This window comes from Mustela putorius, unplaced genomic scaffold (genome assembly GCF_011764305.1).
Source record: "Mustela putorius furo isolate JIRA1106 unplaced genomic scaffold, ASM1176430v1.1 tig00003962_pilon_pilon_pilon, whole genome shotgun sequence".
NCBI classification, from domain to species: Eukaryota; Metazoa; Chordata; class Mammalia; order Carnivora; family Mustelidae; genus Mustela; species Mustela putorius.
In genome coordinates this window covers 9,990,925-10,010,769 of record NW_025422106.1, presented here as the reverse complement: position 1 = coordinate 10,010,769, position 19,845 = coordinate 9,990,925, and the positions used below count along the sequence as shown (strand labels likewise).

Here is a 19,845-nt window from a genome sequence, read left to right as displayed (position 1 = left end):
CTTAATGCACTGAGCCACCCAGGTGTCCCTCAGGTGTTTGTTTTTAACATTTCTTTGTTACATTTGAACGATTCTTTGTTTTTAACATTATTGAACATAACTGAATTGTTGACTGATAGAGTACTGAAAATAATTTTTAAAGGAAGATCCCTAAGTAACTTTAGCATTTAACTTGGCAAGAGTTTAAAGAATTGGCTGACATTGCCAACGACATAATTCCTTCTAGTCTTGTCTACTTACGTAACAAACACATTTTCTTAGGACCTTACATCTACAAAAACAAAAAATAGATCCAGAATCCATGTAAAGCCCTGTCTCTATTGCTAAATGAGACACAATATTCATCCAGAGAGACTTGGACTAATTAAAAAAAAACCATAGAGCTCTATTTCGTTAATAAATATGTTTCCATGTCCATTTTATTTCCCGTGTTTAATAATTATGTACCAAAATGTGTGATATTTTGTGCTATTTTGGTCAGCTAGGTACCACTCATAATAGTAATGATAATTCAGTCAGAGGACTTACAGCATAAGGTTAGGAGAAAATAAAACTTACAGAATTTTTTTTTCAATGTTTCCACTGACTACAAATATTAACACTTACTAGTCCAGTGATCTTGGGTTAGTAGCTTAGTCTCTCCAAACTTTTTAAAAAACTTTCAGCATGGGAATAGTAATAGCTTATCTTTGTCATGAAAACTAAAGGAATTAATATACCATGTGAGAGAATGGAAATTCAAATGATGTACAGTTTGTGATTTACTTACCTACTGGCTAATAAGAGGGCTACTTTTATATTTTAAAGTATGGATGGTGGTAGGTATTATACTGCTCAGGCCTCTAATTAATGATTTTATTTTAAAATGTCGATATCTACAATATATTAGGAATTGCATCTTTTCCAACTCTTTACAATGAAAAATTTTGTCAATTAAATGTATTGGGAGTTACTGTGTTTTTTGACATTCTTTTCCGTATAAAAGCAAATATCTGCGAAGACAGCTACAGAGAAGTGCTTGTTTATCCAGAGAGTTGCCTAAATTCGGACGCTGCACAGAGTGCAGCGGAAAAGGAATTCACGTAGACTCTTTCCTAGCCCAGTGATGAACAGAATTGAATCAACCCGGCTCTGCGTTCTCACGGAGCCTGTAGTAGCCACTTGGAGCCAATAGGGGGCATACGTTAAAAGGCCCAAGGGGGCGGGCCTCCGAGCACGCCTCTCGGTAGCCCTGTGGTGTCTCTCGGCTTCCGTTGAGCATCGGGCAAGATGGCGGCCTCCGAGACGGTTAGGCTACGGCTTCAATTCGATTATCCGCCGCCAGCTACCCCGCACTGCACGGCCTTCTGGCTTCTTGTCGACTTGAACAGATGCCGAGTGGTCACGGATCTCATTAGTCTCATCCGTCAACGCTTCGGCTTCAGTTCTGGGGCCCTCCTGGGCCTCTACTTGGAGGGGGGGCTCTTGCCCCCCGCCGAGAGCGCGCGCCTGGTACGAGACAACGACTGCCTCAGGTGCGCGGTGTCGGGGTGTCGGGGTGTCGGGGTGGGCGGCGGGCCGGGGACGCGCCTGCGCACGCCCGGGGGCGCCTCAGGCACCTGGAGGCCGCGCGTGGGTGGTCAGTGGGGGCGGTGGGGAGTGGGAAGTGGGGTTGGGGGTGGGCGTGGGGTGGGGCTGTCAAGCTGCACGTTAGTGAATGCAGGAGGTGCTGATTAGGCTAGGCAGGTTTGGGGCTCAGGAATCCGCCGGGTAAGGAGCATCCTTCCCCCGAGTGCCTCTTGAGCCAGGTGATGGGTGACCAAACTTGGAAAGACCCTGGTTTTGCGCGTGGGCCCGGCCGGTCTTTCTTTCAGCCCTGGTTCAGCGGGCACTGACTTAACGAGGCACTGTGTGACGTGCTCATGGCACCCATGTGCCTGAGACCCGGCCTTCCCCTGGAGGCTCTCAGGGTCAGGTGCAGGGGACCCAGGCAAATGGGGAACAGTCGTTATTTCTTCAAAGTGTGCTGTTCGCCCTACCTACGTGCTCCTGTTAGGTCTTCCGAGTCTTATGGTGTCATTCTTGTCATACGTGGGTGTTTTGTGGTTCTTTTAAATAGGTATTTGGGACCTTTTTGGGTTGTGAATTGGGAAATAAAATAGTTCTAAATATTTTGGAAGTTAAGAATGATGATACTAAGAGGAGTATCAAGGAGCCATTGTGGTATGGATTGCCCAGGTGTGGTTCATTTCTTTCAATAAAATGGTAAGACATTATCATATCAGTTGGAACTTTTTTGACCAATTCATTCAGGTCTTCTTTTTAAAGCTCAGCTCCAATGAAAAATTTCTAAAGTTATGAACCAGCCTACTTCCTCTGCTTGCTCTTTGTTGAATAGTCTGTTCCTTAGAACATGTCAGATTCACAAGATTTCTTCATAAGATTTCTTCAGGGAATTCAGTTCAGAACAATAACCACATCTTTGTGTGCGTGTGTGTGTGTGTGTCTTAAAATCAGGAATGCTGTGATTTATTGAGAATATTTAGCTGTTTCTAAAGACAATTTGAAATAGTCCAAATTTCAAAAAAAAAAAGTTCTTTTTCCTTTTTCTTTCACTGTTAACGGCTCTCTATTACTTCTGCAATTCAGGGACTACTTAAATATTACAACTCAATTGCAAGGACTGCCTCTCCTCCTATTAACTCTCCTTTCTGGACTATTCCCGCCTAATGAATTAATAACTTGCTGCTCACTAACTGCAGTTATACCTCAATTAATGAATCATCTGGGAATTACACTCTTTATAATGAAGTTAATGTCAAAAGCAAGCCATGACAGCTGTTAGAGGAAATAAATACAGCACAATGGTAGGAACAATTTCTCCTAAACACTTCAAATGTGTGATTGTGTGAGGTAAAATGGCAGCTGGCTTCAGTGGTAAATGGGGCAGACCTTAGAAAAAAACTGAGTTTGGGAAAATTTTGTATATTTTTGTGGTTGCCTGTTTTCAATCATTCTGTGTTCCAGCAGATTCACCTTTCTCCAGAGCTACAGAAGAAAGCATAGTCTCTTTTCTTAAAGGTTTCTAGTATTGCAAAATAACTAGTTTCATGGTTCAGTATATTATCTTCTTGTGTGATGTCAGCAGTCAGCCTGGATAATTATATTAGGTTGTGCTGCTAAGTGTGGAAGATGATGGAGAAGGGAGAGATCATCATGGAACACACGGTCTGGGACTCTCGCAGTTCCTTGACGGACATGTTAGAAATGGAAATGCTGCTTGGGGCGCCTGGGTGGCTCAGTGGTTGAGCCGCTGCCTTCGGCTCAGGTCATGATCTCAGGGTCCTGGGATCGAGTCCCGCATCGGGCTCTCTGCTCAGCAGGGAGCCTGCTTCCTCCTCTCTCTCTCTGCCTGCCTTTCTGTCTACTTGTGATTTCTCTCTGTCAAATAAATAAATAAAATCTTTAAAAAAAAAAAAGAAAAAAGAAATGGAAATGCTGGATGGCCCAGGAGAGAGTTGTAGAGGCAAACGCTAGCCTGACTTGGTGAAGAGATAAGTCTGACTGCAGAAGGAGTCTGTCGGGACTGCTGGGAGTATTGAGGAAAGTCTCATGAGGAAAGATGGAGCCAGCTGGTGGGAGGCTTGAGAGGTTGTACTTCAGAATAGTTCAAGGGAAGAAGTCCCTTATGTCTCTTCTCACATTCTCTTCCCACACCCTACTTTCTAGAAGTATCCTCAGTTAAGTTTGGGGTCTATCTTCAAATTTTTCCATACACATGCAAACATGTATACTTACCCTTTTAAAATATACATGTTATCGTAATAAACATAGTGTCCTGCACCTCACTTTTTTTTAACCTGACATATCATGGGTATCTTTCATTTGAGTGTACATTATTCTTTTTTAAATTTTTTATTTTCTATTTTTGGGAGAGAGAGAGAGATGGAGGGAGGGAGGGAACGAGCAGGGGGAGGGGCAGAGGGCGAGGGAGAAGCAGGCTCCCCACTGAGCAGGGAGCCTGAAGCAGGACCCTGGGATCATGACCTGAGCCAAAGGCAGACTTTTAACTGACTGAGCCACCCAGGTGCCCTCCATCATTCTTTCTAAATGCCATGTAATATCCTTTTACATGATATGTCAATTTCTTTAACCAACCTCTTACTAATGGACCTTTTAGGTTGTTATCTGAGCTCATTTGGGCTGCTATGATAAAAATACCATAAACTGGGTAGCTTATAAACAACAAGAATTTATTTCTCACAGGTCTAGAGGCTGGGGAGCCAGCAGATTCAGTGTCTGGTGAGGTTTGCTTTCTGATTCATAGACGGCACCTTCTCATTGTGCCTTCACTGTGGAAGGGACAAGGGAGGGCTGTGGAGCACTAATCTGGTTTGTGAGGGTTCTGCCCCAATGACCTGAGCACCTTCCAGAGTCCCCATCTCCTAATTATATCACCTTGGCGGTTAGGGTTTCAACGTATGAATTTTTCAGCGACGCAAACATTTAGAACATGGCAGGGTTTTTTTTTTTTAAAGATTTTATTTTTAAGTAATCTCTACATCCAGTATGGGGCCCAGACTTACAACCCCAAGATCAAGATTTACATGCTCCATTGACTGAGCCAGCTAGGTGACCCCCTCATGATGGTTGTTTTCTGTTTTTCACTGGTACATAGTGATGTAGTAAACATTCTTGTACATTCTTGTGTACTTGGACAGTAGTTCAGCAGGATACATTCCTAGAAGAGGTACTTTTTGGTCAGATTTAAAAAATTGGTGAGTATTGTCAAACTGGCCTCCAGAAAAGTTGTACCGATCTGTATTTATGCCAATAATATGTTGAGTTACTTCTGTTCAGTATTATGTGAAAGGTAAGAGGGCAGAGTGATTAAGAGTTCAGGCTCTGGAGTCAGACCCCTAAGTTTGAATCATGGCTCATTAGCTGTGTTCCCTTGGTCAAGTACTTTTACCTCTTTGAAGGTGATAATGTAGCAGCCAGGCAGGAGGGAGGCTGCAGGGAACTGAGGGGACCCAAACAGGGTGCAGTGCTACCTTTTTACATTCCTTGTTGCTCTTCACCTCCATTTGGGGGGACAAATTCATTAAAAACCCCCCAACTCCTGGCCTCAGAGGACTAACAATTATTGTATTAATAAAAATTACAGTTATCATTTGGATAGTTCTTGGTCTGAGTCTGGCACTGCTCTAAACATAGATGATAGCTCATCTGAATATTATAATTATTATTATCACTGTCCCCATTTTTACAAATGAGAAGGATTGAGGTAATATTTAAAAATTTTACTTTAAGTGGCAGAAGAATTTGAATCCAGTCACTTTGACCTTGGCAGGCTGTGGGTTTGGGGTATTAGGCTGTGCAGCTGGGTGTGACTGTATTTCTGTATGATAGAATCCTAGAAGAGAAATTGCACATTTAAAGGGAGTGCCTTGCATTTTGGGGTGCCTGGGCAGCCCAGTCGGTTGAGTGTTAGACTCGATTTTTGCTTCAGTTATGATTTTATGGGCTGTGAGATTGAGCCCTGCAGTTGGGCTCCATGCTCAGTGGAGATTCTCCTCCTCTGCCCCACTGCCCACTTGCTTGGGCACAGGCTCTGTCTCTCAAATAAATAAATAAATCTTAAAAAAATAAATAAAGGGAGTGCCTTGCATTTTGATAATACCACCCAGCTTGCCCTGAAAGAGTTTGCATGAACATCGAAGAGTCTGTTTTAAAAATTTCTTGGAATTAAATCTCTTTTATTGCTAATTACGTAGGTAATTCACTTCTCTTCGTACAAGGACAGCTACATTTATTGTTTGTGATCCAAGAAGAGAAATGAAGGATATTCCTAGGGAAAGTGTACACCCAGGAAGGGGTGATAGCTCAGCAGACCCTAATGAACCATTCCTTATCCTCTGGATGGCAGTTTGTTTCTCAGTCTTCCTGTGTTCCAAACGGAAGTAATTCTCCTCAGGAACAGCAGGTAGTGAGTGAGGCTGCAGCAATCACAGGTCATACCTTTATGCCGGTAGCCCCAGATTCGATGTCTTCAGCGTAGGAGAGGTGATGCCAAGGGCTGCTTGTTGAAAGCGTGATGGTGTGGCAGCAGGTACTATGTGTTCCAGGGATCTAGCAAACCAGTGACTGAACTGAGAGCCTCGCAACCATCTTCACAGTTTGCTGGGAAATATGGTCCGAACTGGTTGCCTCAGGATTGAAGCTTCAATCATAACATTGCTACAAGTAAAACAAATTGATGAAGAATGTCAAGGGACAATCCAATATACTGCAGGTTCATTAGTAGTTCTTAGATTCACAGGATGCCAGCCCACTTTTTGCCCATTTGAGAATTACTCCCTTGCTGCTACATGCTAAAGTCCATCCCGGGCATAGAGGGTAATGTGTTTTTATAAATTAAATCCCTGATCCTTCAGACTTTTATTTCTGTCTATCCTGGTCGACAGCAGCTTTGATTTTACTTTGCTTTGTATGTGTCTGTGTATTTGTGTATTCTGCAGAATAATCTGGTATGTTTTTTTCAGCTACCACATGATAAATCACAGGATTACTATCCCATAAAAATTTTTTTTAAATGCCTACATCTTATTCCCCAATTACACTCCCCCCCCCAAATACGATTATTTAATCTTCCTGTGGTCACTAAAAAAACTTGATGAAATATATAGCTGGATAAAAATGTATTAAAAATATAATGTCTGTTTTTAGCAGGCAACTTTAAGCACCCACCATGCACTTGACTTTCGGGACACTCTCATCTTTCCATCATTGGATTGCACGTGTTAGAATTAGCTGTTGCCAGTTCAGGGAACAACAGAGTTTTTTTTACTGTGATAATAATTTTAGATGAAGTGTGTTAGGGCTCTCCAGAAAAACCTAGAGTGAAAGATAATAGATTATATATAGATAGGAACTTGTTTAAGGAATCGGGCTCATGAGATAATGGAGGTTGAGAGGGCCTAAGATCCACAGTTGGCAAGCCAGAAATCTAGAAGAACCAATGATAAGGTTGTGGTCCAGGTCCAAAGACTTCAGATCCGGGGAGTTGATGGTGTAAGTTCCAGCCCTAGTCTGAGTCTGAAGGCTGAGGTCCCAGCTCAGACACGTGGGCTAAGAGAGGGAGTTCCTTTCAGGCCTTCAGTGGATTGAATGAAGCGCACTCACCCACTAGGGTGGGCAATCTGTGTGACTTAGTCTACCAATTCAGATGTTAATCTCATCCAGAAACACCCTCACAGACAAGCCCATAACAGTGTCTAACCAAGTGTCTGGGCACCCATGGTCCAGTCAAGTTGACATATAAAATTAATAATCACAGAATTGAACTTTATGATGGCTTGTCACTATCCCAGAGAACATAAATTGTTAGAAAAATGTTCCCCAAATTTCAACAGAATAAAAGTAAAATCTGAATTTAAGAACAAGCTCACATTTATTTTTAAAATTTTTTAATTTTTTTAAAAGATTTTATTTATTTATTTGACAGAGAGAGAGAGAGAGACAGCTAAGAGAGGGAACACAAGCAGGGAGAGTGGGAGAGGGAGAAGCAGGCTTCCTGCTGAGCATGAAGCCCTATATGGGACTCATCCCAGGATCCTGGGATCATGACCTGAACCTAAGGCAGATGCTTAATGATTGAGCCACCCAGGTCCCAGCAACTTGCATTTAAAAACAAAAATAGAGGGGCGCCTGCGTGGCTCAGAGGGGCGCCTTCGTGATCCCAGGGTCCTGGTGTTGAGCCCTGCATCGGGCTCTCTGCTCAATGGGGAGCCTGCTTCCTCCTCTCTCTCTCTCTGCCTGCCTCTCTGCCTACCTGTGATCTCTCTGTCAAATAAATAAATAAAATCTTTAAAAAGCAAACAAACAAAAAACAAAAAATAGATACTCTGCATTATCACCATTTGGGATAGGCAACATAATAGAGTGGAAAGATTGTGAACTTTGAGGTTAGACAAACTGGTTTGAATCCCGTTTCTGCTGCTTATTAGCTGTGGATCTTGGGCAGGTTACGTGTCTGAACTGTAATTTTGTGATCTGTTTTAGAATGAAGGATAACTGCTTCATGGTGGCATTTAGATTAGAGAAAAGGTCTAGAAAATATTTGGGATGCAGAAGATATTCAAGAAATAGAACTAGTCATTAGAAAGTTGACCGTAAGTGACCACGTAGGCTATTTTGTCAAAATGAGTCTTTTGTCCTTACGTGATTTGACATTTTTTTCATTGCCTGGTGGCAGGGGTAGCTTGCAGTCATCTCCTTATATAACTGTGTCCTGGAGACGTGCTTGTCCAGGAGACGTACTCACTGTGACTTTCTCTCTTGTTTTGATAGAGTTAAATTAGAAGAAAGAGCAGCTGCTGAGGATACCGTGACAGTCAAGAATGGTGATGATAGTCATTTATTACCTAGAAAAGCAAAGAAGAGGGCATTTAAGTTGGAGGACGGTGAAGAAACTGAACTAGATTACAAAAATTTAAAGAAACAGTGGAAGAGGCAAGAGAACAATACTGATGAGAAGACCTTGGATCTGGAACCAAAAGCCGTCACAGATCTGAGTGTGAGGAAAAAAAGCAAGAGGAAGAGCAAAGCCATGTGTAGTGTCGTGGATGGTGATGATGAAGGAACCAAAAGAAAATCACCAAAGAGAAAGGAGAAATGTGAATATAAAAAACAGACGAAAAACTCCAGGTCTTCCAAAGCACAGACGGTGAAGGACTGGGCTGCCCCGAACTGTGGTCCTCTGAAAGGCTCGCCCGCTAGAAATAGCCTTGTCAAAGCCAAAAGGAAAGGTGGCACGAGCATTAGTACAAAAGATAGTCCCATTTCCTCCTCAGAGTCTGAGTCTTACCATGAATCAACCAGTGATGGTCTCAGCCATGTCATCTTGGAGGTCAGAAATTCTTCAGAGAAAATACCACCTGAGTCATCAAAGGAAGGACCCGCTACCAAAAACACAGCTGCAAACAAAGTGACCGCCAAAACTGGCTTCAATTCTACCACCGTCAAGGGCAAGACAACTAGAACATCATCTTCTAGTTCAGACTCTAGCTCAGAGTCAGATGACCAGAGCACGGTGTCTAAGAGCACCCCGGAGTGCACTGCCAGCTTCTTAAAGCCAGTAGGCCTCTTTGCGGGACGAGGCTGTCCAGGCCCAGGGCCCTGTTCACAGCCTCCCACTGCTGCCGCCTGGAAGCTTTCTGACACCAACAGCGCCAGACCGGCTCCTCCTGCTCCCCCTCCCAACGTGACTCTTTCTGCCGGTTTGGGAAGAGGCTGGGGGAGAGGAGAGGACCTTCTTTCTTGGAAGGGGGCTAGGGGCCGGGGGCTGCGGGGGAGAGGCCGAGGCCGAGGGCAGGCCATTTCCTTTGTGTTAAATAGAAACGCGGACTATCAGAAGCACCAGCAATTAAATGAAATGGTCACGAACTCATCTACTATTATCCAGGCAAGTACAATTTCTTCTGAGCGTACCTCTTCCCCTTCTCCCACGGGGTGTGTCTGGAGCGCATGTCTCAGGTTCACTTTTTTTCACCAGTAACAGACTCCCATGACTCATGCTGTTTTTCAGAATCCAGTAGAGACACACAAGAAGGACTACAGTCTGTTACCACTGTTAGCAGCTGCTCCTCAAGTTGGAGAAAAGATTGCATTTAAGGTATATTTTAAAACCACAACAATTAAAACAAAAAGATTATCCTCCCTCCAAATAACTTAATCATTAGCAGCTCAGGATTATATATGCATATAGACCCTTTTCCAGATCATATCTGTCCTGTTTTTGTACCTGGCATGGAGGAGGTGCCTACTTACTGTTTTGGGAACGAAAAATGGCTTAGCCCAGTGTCTGGAACATAGCAAGTGCTCAATAAGAAAAGGGCTCTAATTCATGCACACTCCACCACAGCATCCTCCCCCAAATCAAAGAAACCTTTCCCACTGGAACCCCTGTTTTGCCCCTGTTTTGTTCATGGTAGGACCCCCAGGGTGGTGGGGTGGGCACCCTAACCTGGCATATTCTCCCAGGGGCAGAGGAGAGGAGCTGCAAAATTTGTGTATTTGTGGGCTCTTCTTTTGTAGCTTTTGGAACTAACATCTGATTATTCTCCTGATGTCTCTGATTACAAGGTAAGGCTTTTGATTTCAAAATAACTTAGTATATTAAAGAAGCTAAAGTCGTATTTAGTGCTGCTATTATGGATAATTTTGCTTTTTTGAAGTAAATAATGTTGTAAAATAGAAAATGGGAACATTATCAAAGTGTAAACTTTTTAATAGTATCACTGGAGCCTTCAGCGTCATTTTCCTTGCACTTGAGGGTGAATGCAGGACGATGATGAGTTTTAATTTTTTTTAAGTCATTTTTTTCTAAGCGGCTTAGACATTTGCACGCTTATTTGAAGTCACTCCCCCAGGATCCTAAACTTTGAAAGGAAATAATGAATAGCTGTTAGCCAGAAAATTTGATTATTTTCATCATAGGAATCTATTTTATATAATTGTGAATTACTGTAGATTCTTATGGTCTAACCCACCCCCTTTTGCATTATCTGTTAATCACAGGTAACTCACAATATTATCCTTGAAATTTATTCACTAAACGTCTATGTGGGAGTTTACATTAGCATGAGCTTTATCATAGTTCAGTAAAAGCTTAACTCCAGTGGGATTACAGAATTGCATGTTTCCTTTTTTACCCATTCAAAAATTTTTTTAAATGCATAATTTTTTATTTTGATGTAATATATGTAATATAAGTGCATTTAAAAATAATAATTGGTAATGTTAACATAGTAATACAGAGAAAGTACAAGGAGATTTGATTTAATCTGACTTGATACCTTGGAAGACTTTTTTTTTAAACTTTGGAAGACTTTTAAAATCCTGTTAAGAACCTTTCCTCAAAAGCAGACTAGAAGAAGAATCAGTTCATGAAGGGGTTCGGTAGGTCAGTTCTAGATAATTAGTATTTCATCATATTTTTTATCTTAGCCTCTTATTATAAGTAACATATAAGTTATCATCTAAAGCAGGATACTTGTGAGTGAAAAAGATTAATATTAATAACTATCCTGGAAGGAAATGTAAATGGGCCTGTCTTGGGCAAACCAGGATTTTTTTTTTTTTTTTTTAAGATTTAATTTATTTATTTAACAGACAGAGAGAGATCACAAGTAGGTACAAAGGCAGGCGGAGAAGAGGAGGCTCCCCACTGAGCAGAGAGCCCGATGTGGGGCTTGATCCCAGGACCCTAGGATCACCTAAGCGGCAGGCAGAGGCTTTAACTCAGTGAGCCACCTGTGCATTCCAAACCAGATGTTTTGTCACTTTATGGTAGATAAAGAGTTTAATTCTGTGATATGTGGGGAGATGGATAAATACAGAATTAATATATGTCCTACAGCACGAATTGTGAGTCTAGATACTGATTTTTTTAAAAATGCATATTAAATTGATGTTGGTCATAGTTATTACCCTGGAAAGCTATTTGCTTACTTTTCCTGGTATTTTTAGGACTTTCTGGAAATTATTTTCAAAACCATTTGCAGAGTGAAAATCAGTCCCAGTTTTTGCTTTGACCTCAAGTGCTGTTATCTAGCTGATCACTGGCTTTATTCCTGAAGCTGGTCTTCAGAAGTCAAATCTGTCTTCAAAGAATGTAGTCTCCTCCATCCCTGACCCTGTCTCATGTGTATGCACCTACCTGCGGGATTTTAACCGATGGAAGTGACTGAGTGACGCCGCAGAAGTCAGTGCAATGAAAGAAGACTTTATTACCTAAATTTCCCGCAGGAGCAGGGAATGCCTTGTCGTGCAGGCCCTTGGGGGAGAGTACCTGGACCTCACCTGGATCTCATTCAGAGGCAGAAGCAGGAGTGAGGAGAAACCGTGTGCCAGGGCCTTTACTGGGGTTTCCTTGGGGTAGGCAAGGCAGGATGGGGGAAACAGTTTAAGATTGGCTACTTTGAATAATTAGCAGGCTTTGGGCGGTAGGGGCTGTCCCTAGTTGTGTGGTGCTTGCCTCTGGGATGATTCGACCAGGGAAAATAGTGACTTGAGGTATGGGAGTTCTTTTTCTCCTATAGGTGGATTTATTTAAAAAAATTTTTTTAAAGATTTTATTTATATATTTGAGAGAGAGAGAGCATAAGTAGGGGGTGAGGAGGAGCAGAGAGAAAAGGAGAAGCAGACTTCCTGCTGAGCAGGGAGCCCAACGCAGGACTTGATCCCAGGACCCTGGGATCATGACCTGCGCCGAAAGCAGATTTAACCGACTGAGCCACCCAGGCACCCCTAAAAGAAGTTTTAATATTGAGATAAAATTTGTGTGATGTAAAATTCAGCATTTTAACCATTTTAAAATATATAATAATTAGGTGGTTTTAATATATTCTCAATGTTTCACGTGTTGGTTTTTGACTTGGACTTTTATTTTTGAAAGGAAGGAAAAATACTAAGCCACAATCCAGAGACCCAGCAAGTAGATATAGAAATTCTTTCATCCTTACCTGGTGAGTCTTCTAGAAAAAAATTTGGAAATTTAGGCTCTTCACATCTACATTGGTTTCTAAATAGCTTTTATACCCAGGAGCTACTCTCTGCCTTGGCCTCTGTGACGAACTTTCCACTTCTCCCGTGGGCACAGTGCAGCCCTGGGGACCTGTGCTCCCCCTTAGTGGAAGTGTGTATCCACTAAGGGTTGTTGAATTTGTTTCCAAAGCCATTAGACAAGTTTTCTTAGTCCTATAATTATGTAATTTCATAAAAATTACATAAACTGATGAGCACTGGTTGCAAAAGGAATTATTTCTATGTAACCCAAATTGAATGCGACCCAAGAGTGTAAATAAAAAATTTGTTGGATTATGGATCTGCCAAAAGAGATTGGGAGGAATCTGGTAAGAAATCTAGGAAGATTTCTAACTTAGGCTGCCTTGCTAGTGTTCGCATTCTTGTATCCCTTAAAAAAAACAACAACTCAGAACTGGAAATTGTAGAAATAGCAGACATATATTAAGTATATGGTTTATAGAAGAAAGATAACTGTAGTCAGTAGGCTCCTAAGAACTACTTAGTTCTATTTCAAAAGAATTGCTAAATGAGTATACTTTTGTGTGTTAAGTCAAAACAAAATGTCTAAAGTACATGTGCCATCCACACTCTCACACATTATTTCAAATGCTTCCCTGCTTTATCCCTGATTCACCTCACCCATTATTGGTTCTAAAATCTGGGAATAAGAGAGCTTTCACTGAATATGGCTTCACTTGGGTCGTATTGGCCAAAGAGCAGGGGAGATCCCTTTTTCTTTAGCACCCCTAAGGCAATTAAAATGTTAAATAAATGACTAGAAATAACTTAAATTGGTTTTCCAGCTTTCTTCTAATTAGGTTTTATTTGAAGAAATCTCCTTTCCTAGGAATGGTGGACAGAGAGGTTTGTCAATGGTCAGATTCATGGATACAGCCTGATCACTGTCTGTCAGGTGATTGGCAGTGAGAACATCCAGTTAGAACTTTTCTTCTTTGGAGCATCTAGAAGTGGCTTTATCTGTTCAGTAATAGAAATACAGGTAGTCCTCGCTTTGCATGGTTCTGATCATACATATATATATATAGGAACTTTGGTCCCATGGTTTGGTTACATAACACCAGTTCCCAGTGACATCAGGTATGCTGTTAGCTGTGAATAACCACATAAAGTACTGCCAGCTTTCTGGTCTGCAGATTACTATGTCAGTAACAGATGCCCATCGTGATCAGTGACCAGTGACGTCACTTCCAGGTCTCCCGGTGATTGGTCACTGTGCGTCTGTTACTCCATCCCCAGACATACTGCTACGCGTGTGGTTTGCTGCCTCCTTGTCTCTCAGGATACGCCCACATGGCATTTTACAAAAATATATGTTGAGGTAGGAACTTGGTCAACAAACCTGAAAGTACAACAAAGAAACAAGAAGTGATGATTCTGGAGGTGACATGCAAATGGGTTCAAGTGGAGTAGGGTCAGAGGGAACAGCTGACCGTGTGGATGTTGGCCCTGCAGTTCATGTGAACTTCTTGACATAAATGAGGAGTGCTGGTGGTGACGAAAGAGCTATTTCATGATGATGGTAGGAGCTCAAAGGATAAAATCCTGAAAGCTGATGCACACTTAGGAAGGAGTCTGCTGCTTTTGCAAGTGTAGAAAAGACTCTCCCTCTATGTTGTCATTACATGGCAGGAAGGCAAGCACTGTTTAAACCACTCTTGCTAATAGCTTGTTCTCTTCTTTCTTTCTTTCTTTTTTTTTTTTTTAAGATTTTTATTTTTAAGTCATCTCTACACCCAAAGTGGGGCTTGAACTCATGACCCCAAGATCTAGAGTCACATGTTCTACTGACTGAGCCAACCAGGTGCCAGGATAAGTTTGTTTGTTTTTTTTTCCTTAAGATTTTATTCATTTATTAGACAGAGAGAGAAATCATATGTAGGCAGAGAGAGAGAGGGAGAAGCAGGTTCCCTGCTGAGCAAAGAGCCTGATGTGGGGCTCAATCCCAGGACCCTGAGATCATGACTTGAGCTGAAGGCAGAGGCCCAACCAACTGAGCCACCCAGGTGCCCCCTGGATAAGTTTCTTTACAAAGAGATAGAGCACTAATTCTTTCTGGCAGTTGAGATTACAGTGTACTACATGCAGAATATTTTTGCTGTTTTTCATCTCCCAATAGAGATTTTAATGTTTTGACAATTTTTAAAAATGTCTTGAGACCATCATGATTTTTCCCCATTGATTACTCAGATTGTTCAGCCTGCCATGGTCATTTTTATGACCCTGCACTACCGTACAAAGCGAGGACTGCTATATTACCGAGTAATAAGTATGTTTAATTTTGAGGACAGAGCAAGATAGACAAATTTTGCCAAATTCAGATTACCTTTCCCAGCTGGAATATATCAGTAGTCTTTTGGGTTATCTAATGGTTACACCTATTCTTTTCTGAGAGTACTAATAACAGTGTATCAAGCTCATTTCTCTTTCGATGAAGGAAAGAGTCTCTCTGATAAATGGCCAGGAAGCTCCCATCTGCTGTTACAGGGCTTTCTCAGGGTCTCCTGTCACCGAGCACTCCATACTTTCATGTGTGTCCCCAGCCTCCATATCAGTGGACAATTTGTTTGTGGTTGTTTTTCTAATGATGTAAATTCCCTGTAGAGGAATGTTTTCACTACTGGGAAATGACTTATTGTCTCTTCTTCCCACCGTCTGGTTTCAGCCATGAAGGAACCTGGGAAATTTGATTTGGTTTATCACAACGAAAATGGAACTGAGGTAGTGGAGTACGCTGTGACGCAAGAGAAGAGGGTAGGCGTGCTTCGCTTCTTGGGATTGCTTGCTCGTCCGTTCTTTCAACTGGCTACTGGCAGTCTGGAAGGTGACATTGCAGCTTCCTGAACTGCCTATATTAAAGTCATAAAAGCTCTAGGCTCTGGGATCCCTGGTCTGCCTACATGGTGGCAGTGTCCATGCCCAGTGCCAAGTTAAGGTGCCATCTTGGATCTCAAAAGAGCCAACAGGACAAGGTGCACAAATAACAGAATCTTACTGAAGATTATAGAGTTACATAAAAACATAGTTATGTAAGGGTTTCATTAGGGAAGAGTAGCATATTTTTAAAACTTCATCGATACATACTTTGAGTAAAATGTATAAGTATATAGCTTGAAGGATTGTCATAATTGAACATACCCATGTCACCAGCACCTGGGTCAAGAAGCAGAACATTAACAGCCTCCCTGGAAATCCCCATCATGTGTCTTTGCAGTCACTACCATCTCCCAAATGTTACCGTGATTCTGACTTACAACAGCATACATAGTTTTAAAGAATGGCATAAAAGGATGATTCTGTCTTTTGACTTCTGTTTAAATTCTTAAATTGCCATTTTAGGAAATAGCTGGTTTAGAGGTTTTAGGCAGTCAGGCTTCTAGAGTTGCTGGCAACGCCTGGCTCATTAGGCTGTGCTAGCATTAAACTAAATAGAATTTATATTTAAGAAAGTGTTTCCTCTTAAGATGTTTATATTTGAAATTTTATGGATATTATTCTGTAACTTTCAGTATTGCAAACTCACATTTCAGAAATGTACACTTGTGGAAACCCTAACCAGACTATGATTTGCTTTGTCTTTAGAATAGATGACACTCTTAAGGATTTATTCCAAAAACACATTTTTAGGGTCTGTGGTAGGATCAGCAGATTTGGCCAAGTCTCCTGTATTTCTTTATTTGCAATGTGTGCCTCTTCACTTTTTTGTTGAAAAGTATTGGAAACTACACTGGAAAATTAACCTTGGAAGCTTTCCTCTCTATTCCTTATTATACAGGGGCTAGAAGCGGAGTCTGTCATTACCATTCTCCGACACTAGATGGTGCTCATGATTCATCCACATGGCCCGAGTGATGGCATTTTTTTGCTCTCTGTAAAACACGAGATGCCTCCTAGGTTTAGGCAGCGCAGAGTAGAGCTGTGCAATGGAGCATTAGGAATCCACTGATAACCCTTAAGGGCCACATCTGCCTGTGAAGAGTCCATGGGCCGCCAAGCCACAGAGTCCTGCTGGGCAAGTACCCTTGACCCTGGGTAACCAGCTGCCCCACACCCCGGCCCATCCCATCCCCCCTACCCCTGCTCGAAATGAAGGAAAGGTGCAATGTGTTTAATATAAAGTGTAGTTGCATTCTAGGTAAACAGTTCTTCTAGCTAATTGGACTCATCTTACTGGGACTCAGGTCATTGCAGGTCTTCAACCATTCTGCACAAATGGAAATTTACATGACTGAAGTTTTTAACCAAGTGAAACCTGTATGATCTCAAAATGAAGCCTCTAAACCAAATATTTTGTATTTTTCCTCAGATCACTGTTTTTTGGAGAGAATTGATTGATCCAAGATTGATTGTTGAACCTCCGAGTACCATACCAAGTACAGAGCCTGCTTGAGGATGACCTCTCCATCTCATAGTTTATAAATGTCTTGTTTATGAAAGTGACTATAACCTGAACTTTAAAAAAAAAAAAAAAGATTTGAAAGTTGTATGCATTTTTTGTTCACTTTACTGCATAGGAAAAAAATCTACCTCATCATTTAAAATAACATGGGTGTTCCTTTTTGTAGATCTTTTTCTTCTTCTTCCAAGCTTAATTTCAGTAACAAAATTTAATACATGACATTCCCTGCAGGCATTGTTACATATCAGTATATATGGTTTCTTCTCTTTTTTATTTATTTTTTGACCATCAAGTAGCCATCGTCAGTAGGAGTTTATAACACCAAGTACAAGAAAATGCTGCATATCTTGTCTTAGTAAGTTTTATTAAGTAACGTTCTAAAACCTGAAAGCATGTTACTTGACCCAATTTTTTAACATTTGAGTTCCATTAAATATGGAACATCTTATAAATTGCAAGTATTTTATACTTGTAACTGTCAAGAATTAAGTAGCTGGGTTTATTGCAAGCAGTGAGTTAGAGAATCCTTTCACATTTTTCTCAACTTTAAAATTGAGGATTTTCAGAGTCCTGTGTAGAGCAGTGAAAATAAGACCTCGTGTTTTTGCCTGGGGTGAACTGGTGTTCCACCTGGGTGAAAGGATTTCCTATGAGTTCAGACCAGGGAGCATGTTGTCTTGCTACAAGATCCCAAGCACCTGGCTGAGTGTGCTGGAGTAAGGACTGAATGGAAACTTCAGTTTCTGTTATTATTCAACAAAAGCTAAAATGGAAAAATGGCTAAATCTATACTGTGAAAAATGCTTCCTTTTACAAAAAATATCAGGTTCCTCCTTCAGCTTTGCAGATTTTTAAATAAAATCCGATTGAACTACACCTCCCTGCTGAGTCATCGTGTTTGGCTGAGTATTGCAAATTGCTGTCTTGTGTCACCATAACGCAACAGATACAAATGTTCCAGAACAGGAAGCTTTGCTTTGACTGGAGAGTCTGGTGTTGCACAGTTCAGTCCAATGAGAGTCATCAGATCTAGGAGCTATTGGGCTGGTGATGCTGTCTTCTTTCAACCCGCACGACACTGATGTGCATCAAATGTGGATTTATTGATTTGTAATGAGGAGTATTACTCCAGAAAGTGTGAGGTCAATGTGAATAATGGGATCTCGGCACTGGGGTTCTTGCAGAGCACACTTTCCTTCCATGGTCTAGAAAACAAATTAAGGTAACTAGCAAGCACCAGCAGACATAGGAATAAATGCTCAACATCATCATCAGGGAATTGCAGATCAAAATCACAATGAGCTATCACCTCACAGCTCTTAGAACGGATGTTGTCAAGACAAGGAATAATGAATGTTGGTGAGGGTGTGGAGACAAGGGAATCCACTGTGCAGCCACTTTGGAAAACAGTATGCCCTCTGTTCATTGCGGCATTATTTACAATAGGCAAGATACGGAAACAAGTGTCCATCGACGGCTGAAAGGATAAAGCAAATGTGTTATATATACGTATGTATTTGTTATTCAGCCATAAAAAGGAATGAAATTCTGCCATTTGAGGCAACATGTATGGACCTTGAGGGTGCTATGCTAAGTGAAACAAGTCAGACAGAAAATGATAGAATGATCTCACCTATATATGCCATCCAAACAGCCCTCCCCCGCTCCACCCGAAAAAGGGGAACTTAGATACAGTGAACAGATTGGTGGTTGCCAGTGGTAGTGGGTGTGGGTGAGCAAAATGGGCAAACGGGGGTAAAAGGCACTGGCTTCCAGTTATAAAATATGCCACAAGCATGTAACATACAGCATGGGGACTATAATCAGTAATGCTGTATTCCATATTTGAAAGTTGCTGGGAGTGTTGATCTTAAAAGTATTCCCACTACAAAAAGTTTCCATAATTATGGATGGTGGTGGATGTTACCTACATTTATTGTGGTTATTGTTCTGCAATGGGTATATACAAATACAGAGTCATGTTGTGGACCAGAAACTAACGTTCTATGTCAATTATACATTAGTTTAAAAAGATAATTAGTAAACATTGATTAGATCAAAGGGAAGTGTTGATCTCAGGGTGTGTTTTCTTTAGATTATAATCCACGTATGAGTCCCCTTTTTCCTCTGTAGTGGTGTTTTTGAAACTATAAACAGCAGCCTACTAGAAAATTGGGGGTCACGATCTGTTTGAAAGATGCACTACCATAGAAAAATACTACATCCACTAAATTTCAGTTTTCCTTATAGAACAGAATTTATAGGGGTTCCTGTGGCTCAGTCAGTTTAGTGGCTGCCTTCAGATTAGGTCATGATCCTAGGGTTCTGGGATCAGGCTGCATGGGGCTCCACACTCAGTGGGAAGTCTGCTTCTCCTTCCCCACCCAACCTCCCACCCTGCTATTGTGTGCAAGCTTTCTCTCTTTCAAATAAATAAAACCTTAAACCCCAGGATTTACATATAGCTGTGTGTGTACAGGATCACCATGTAAAATATAGCTGTATTTACTTTTTTTTTTTTTTTTTTTTTAATTATTTGAGTGAGGGACGCCTGGGCGGCTCAGTTGGTTAAGCAGCTGCCTTCGGCTCAGGTCATGATCCCAGCGTCCTGGGATCGAGTCCCACATCGGGCTCCTTGCTCTGCAGGGAGCCTGCTTCTCCCTCTGACTCTGCCTTCCACTCTATCTGCCTGTGCTCGCTCTCTCTCTGACAAATAAATAAATAAAATCTTAAAAAAAAAAAAAAAGGATTATTTGAGTGAGTGAGAGCACAAGCAGGGGGAGCAGCAGAGGCAGAGGGAGAAGCAGGTTCCCCCGCACCCCCAATGCGATGTGGGGCTTGAACCCAGGACCTTGGGA

General features: G+C 41.6%; 1 protein-coding gene across 2 annotated transcripts; it reads left to right on the top strand.

Moving 5' to 3' along the window:
* Window positions 1–1,232: 1,232 nt before the first annotated feature.
* On the top strand, window positions 1,233–17,863 carry COIL (coilin). 2 transcript variants are annotated; one of them, XM_004747348.3, is made up of 7 exons: window positions 1,233–1,514; window positions 8,332–9,445; window positions 9,569–9,655; window positions 10,078–10,125; window positions 12,440–12,509; window positions 15,254–15,412; window positions 16,895–17,863. In XM_004747348.3, exons 1-7 carry the CDS (start codon window positions 1,270–1,272, stop codon window positions 16,921–16,923), a joined length of 1,752 nt encoding a protein of 583 aa, XP_004747405.1. In that variant the 5' UTR covers window positions 1,233–1,269; the 3' UTR covers window positions 16,924–17,863. The 2 variants fall into 2 exon arrangements, with proteins under 2 accessions (XP_004747405.1, XP_004747406.1); XM_004747349.3 differs by having other exon boundaries at window positions 1,234–1,514; window positions 15,254–15,342.
* Window positions 17,864–19,845: the final 1,982 nt, after the last annotated feature.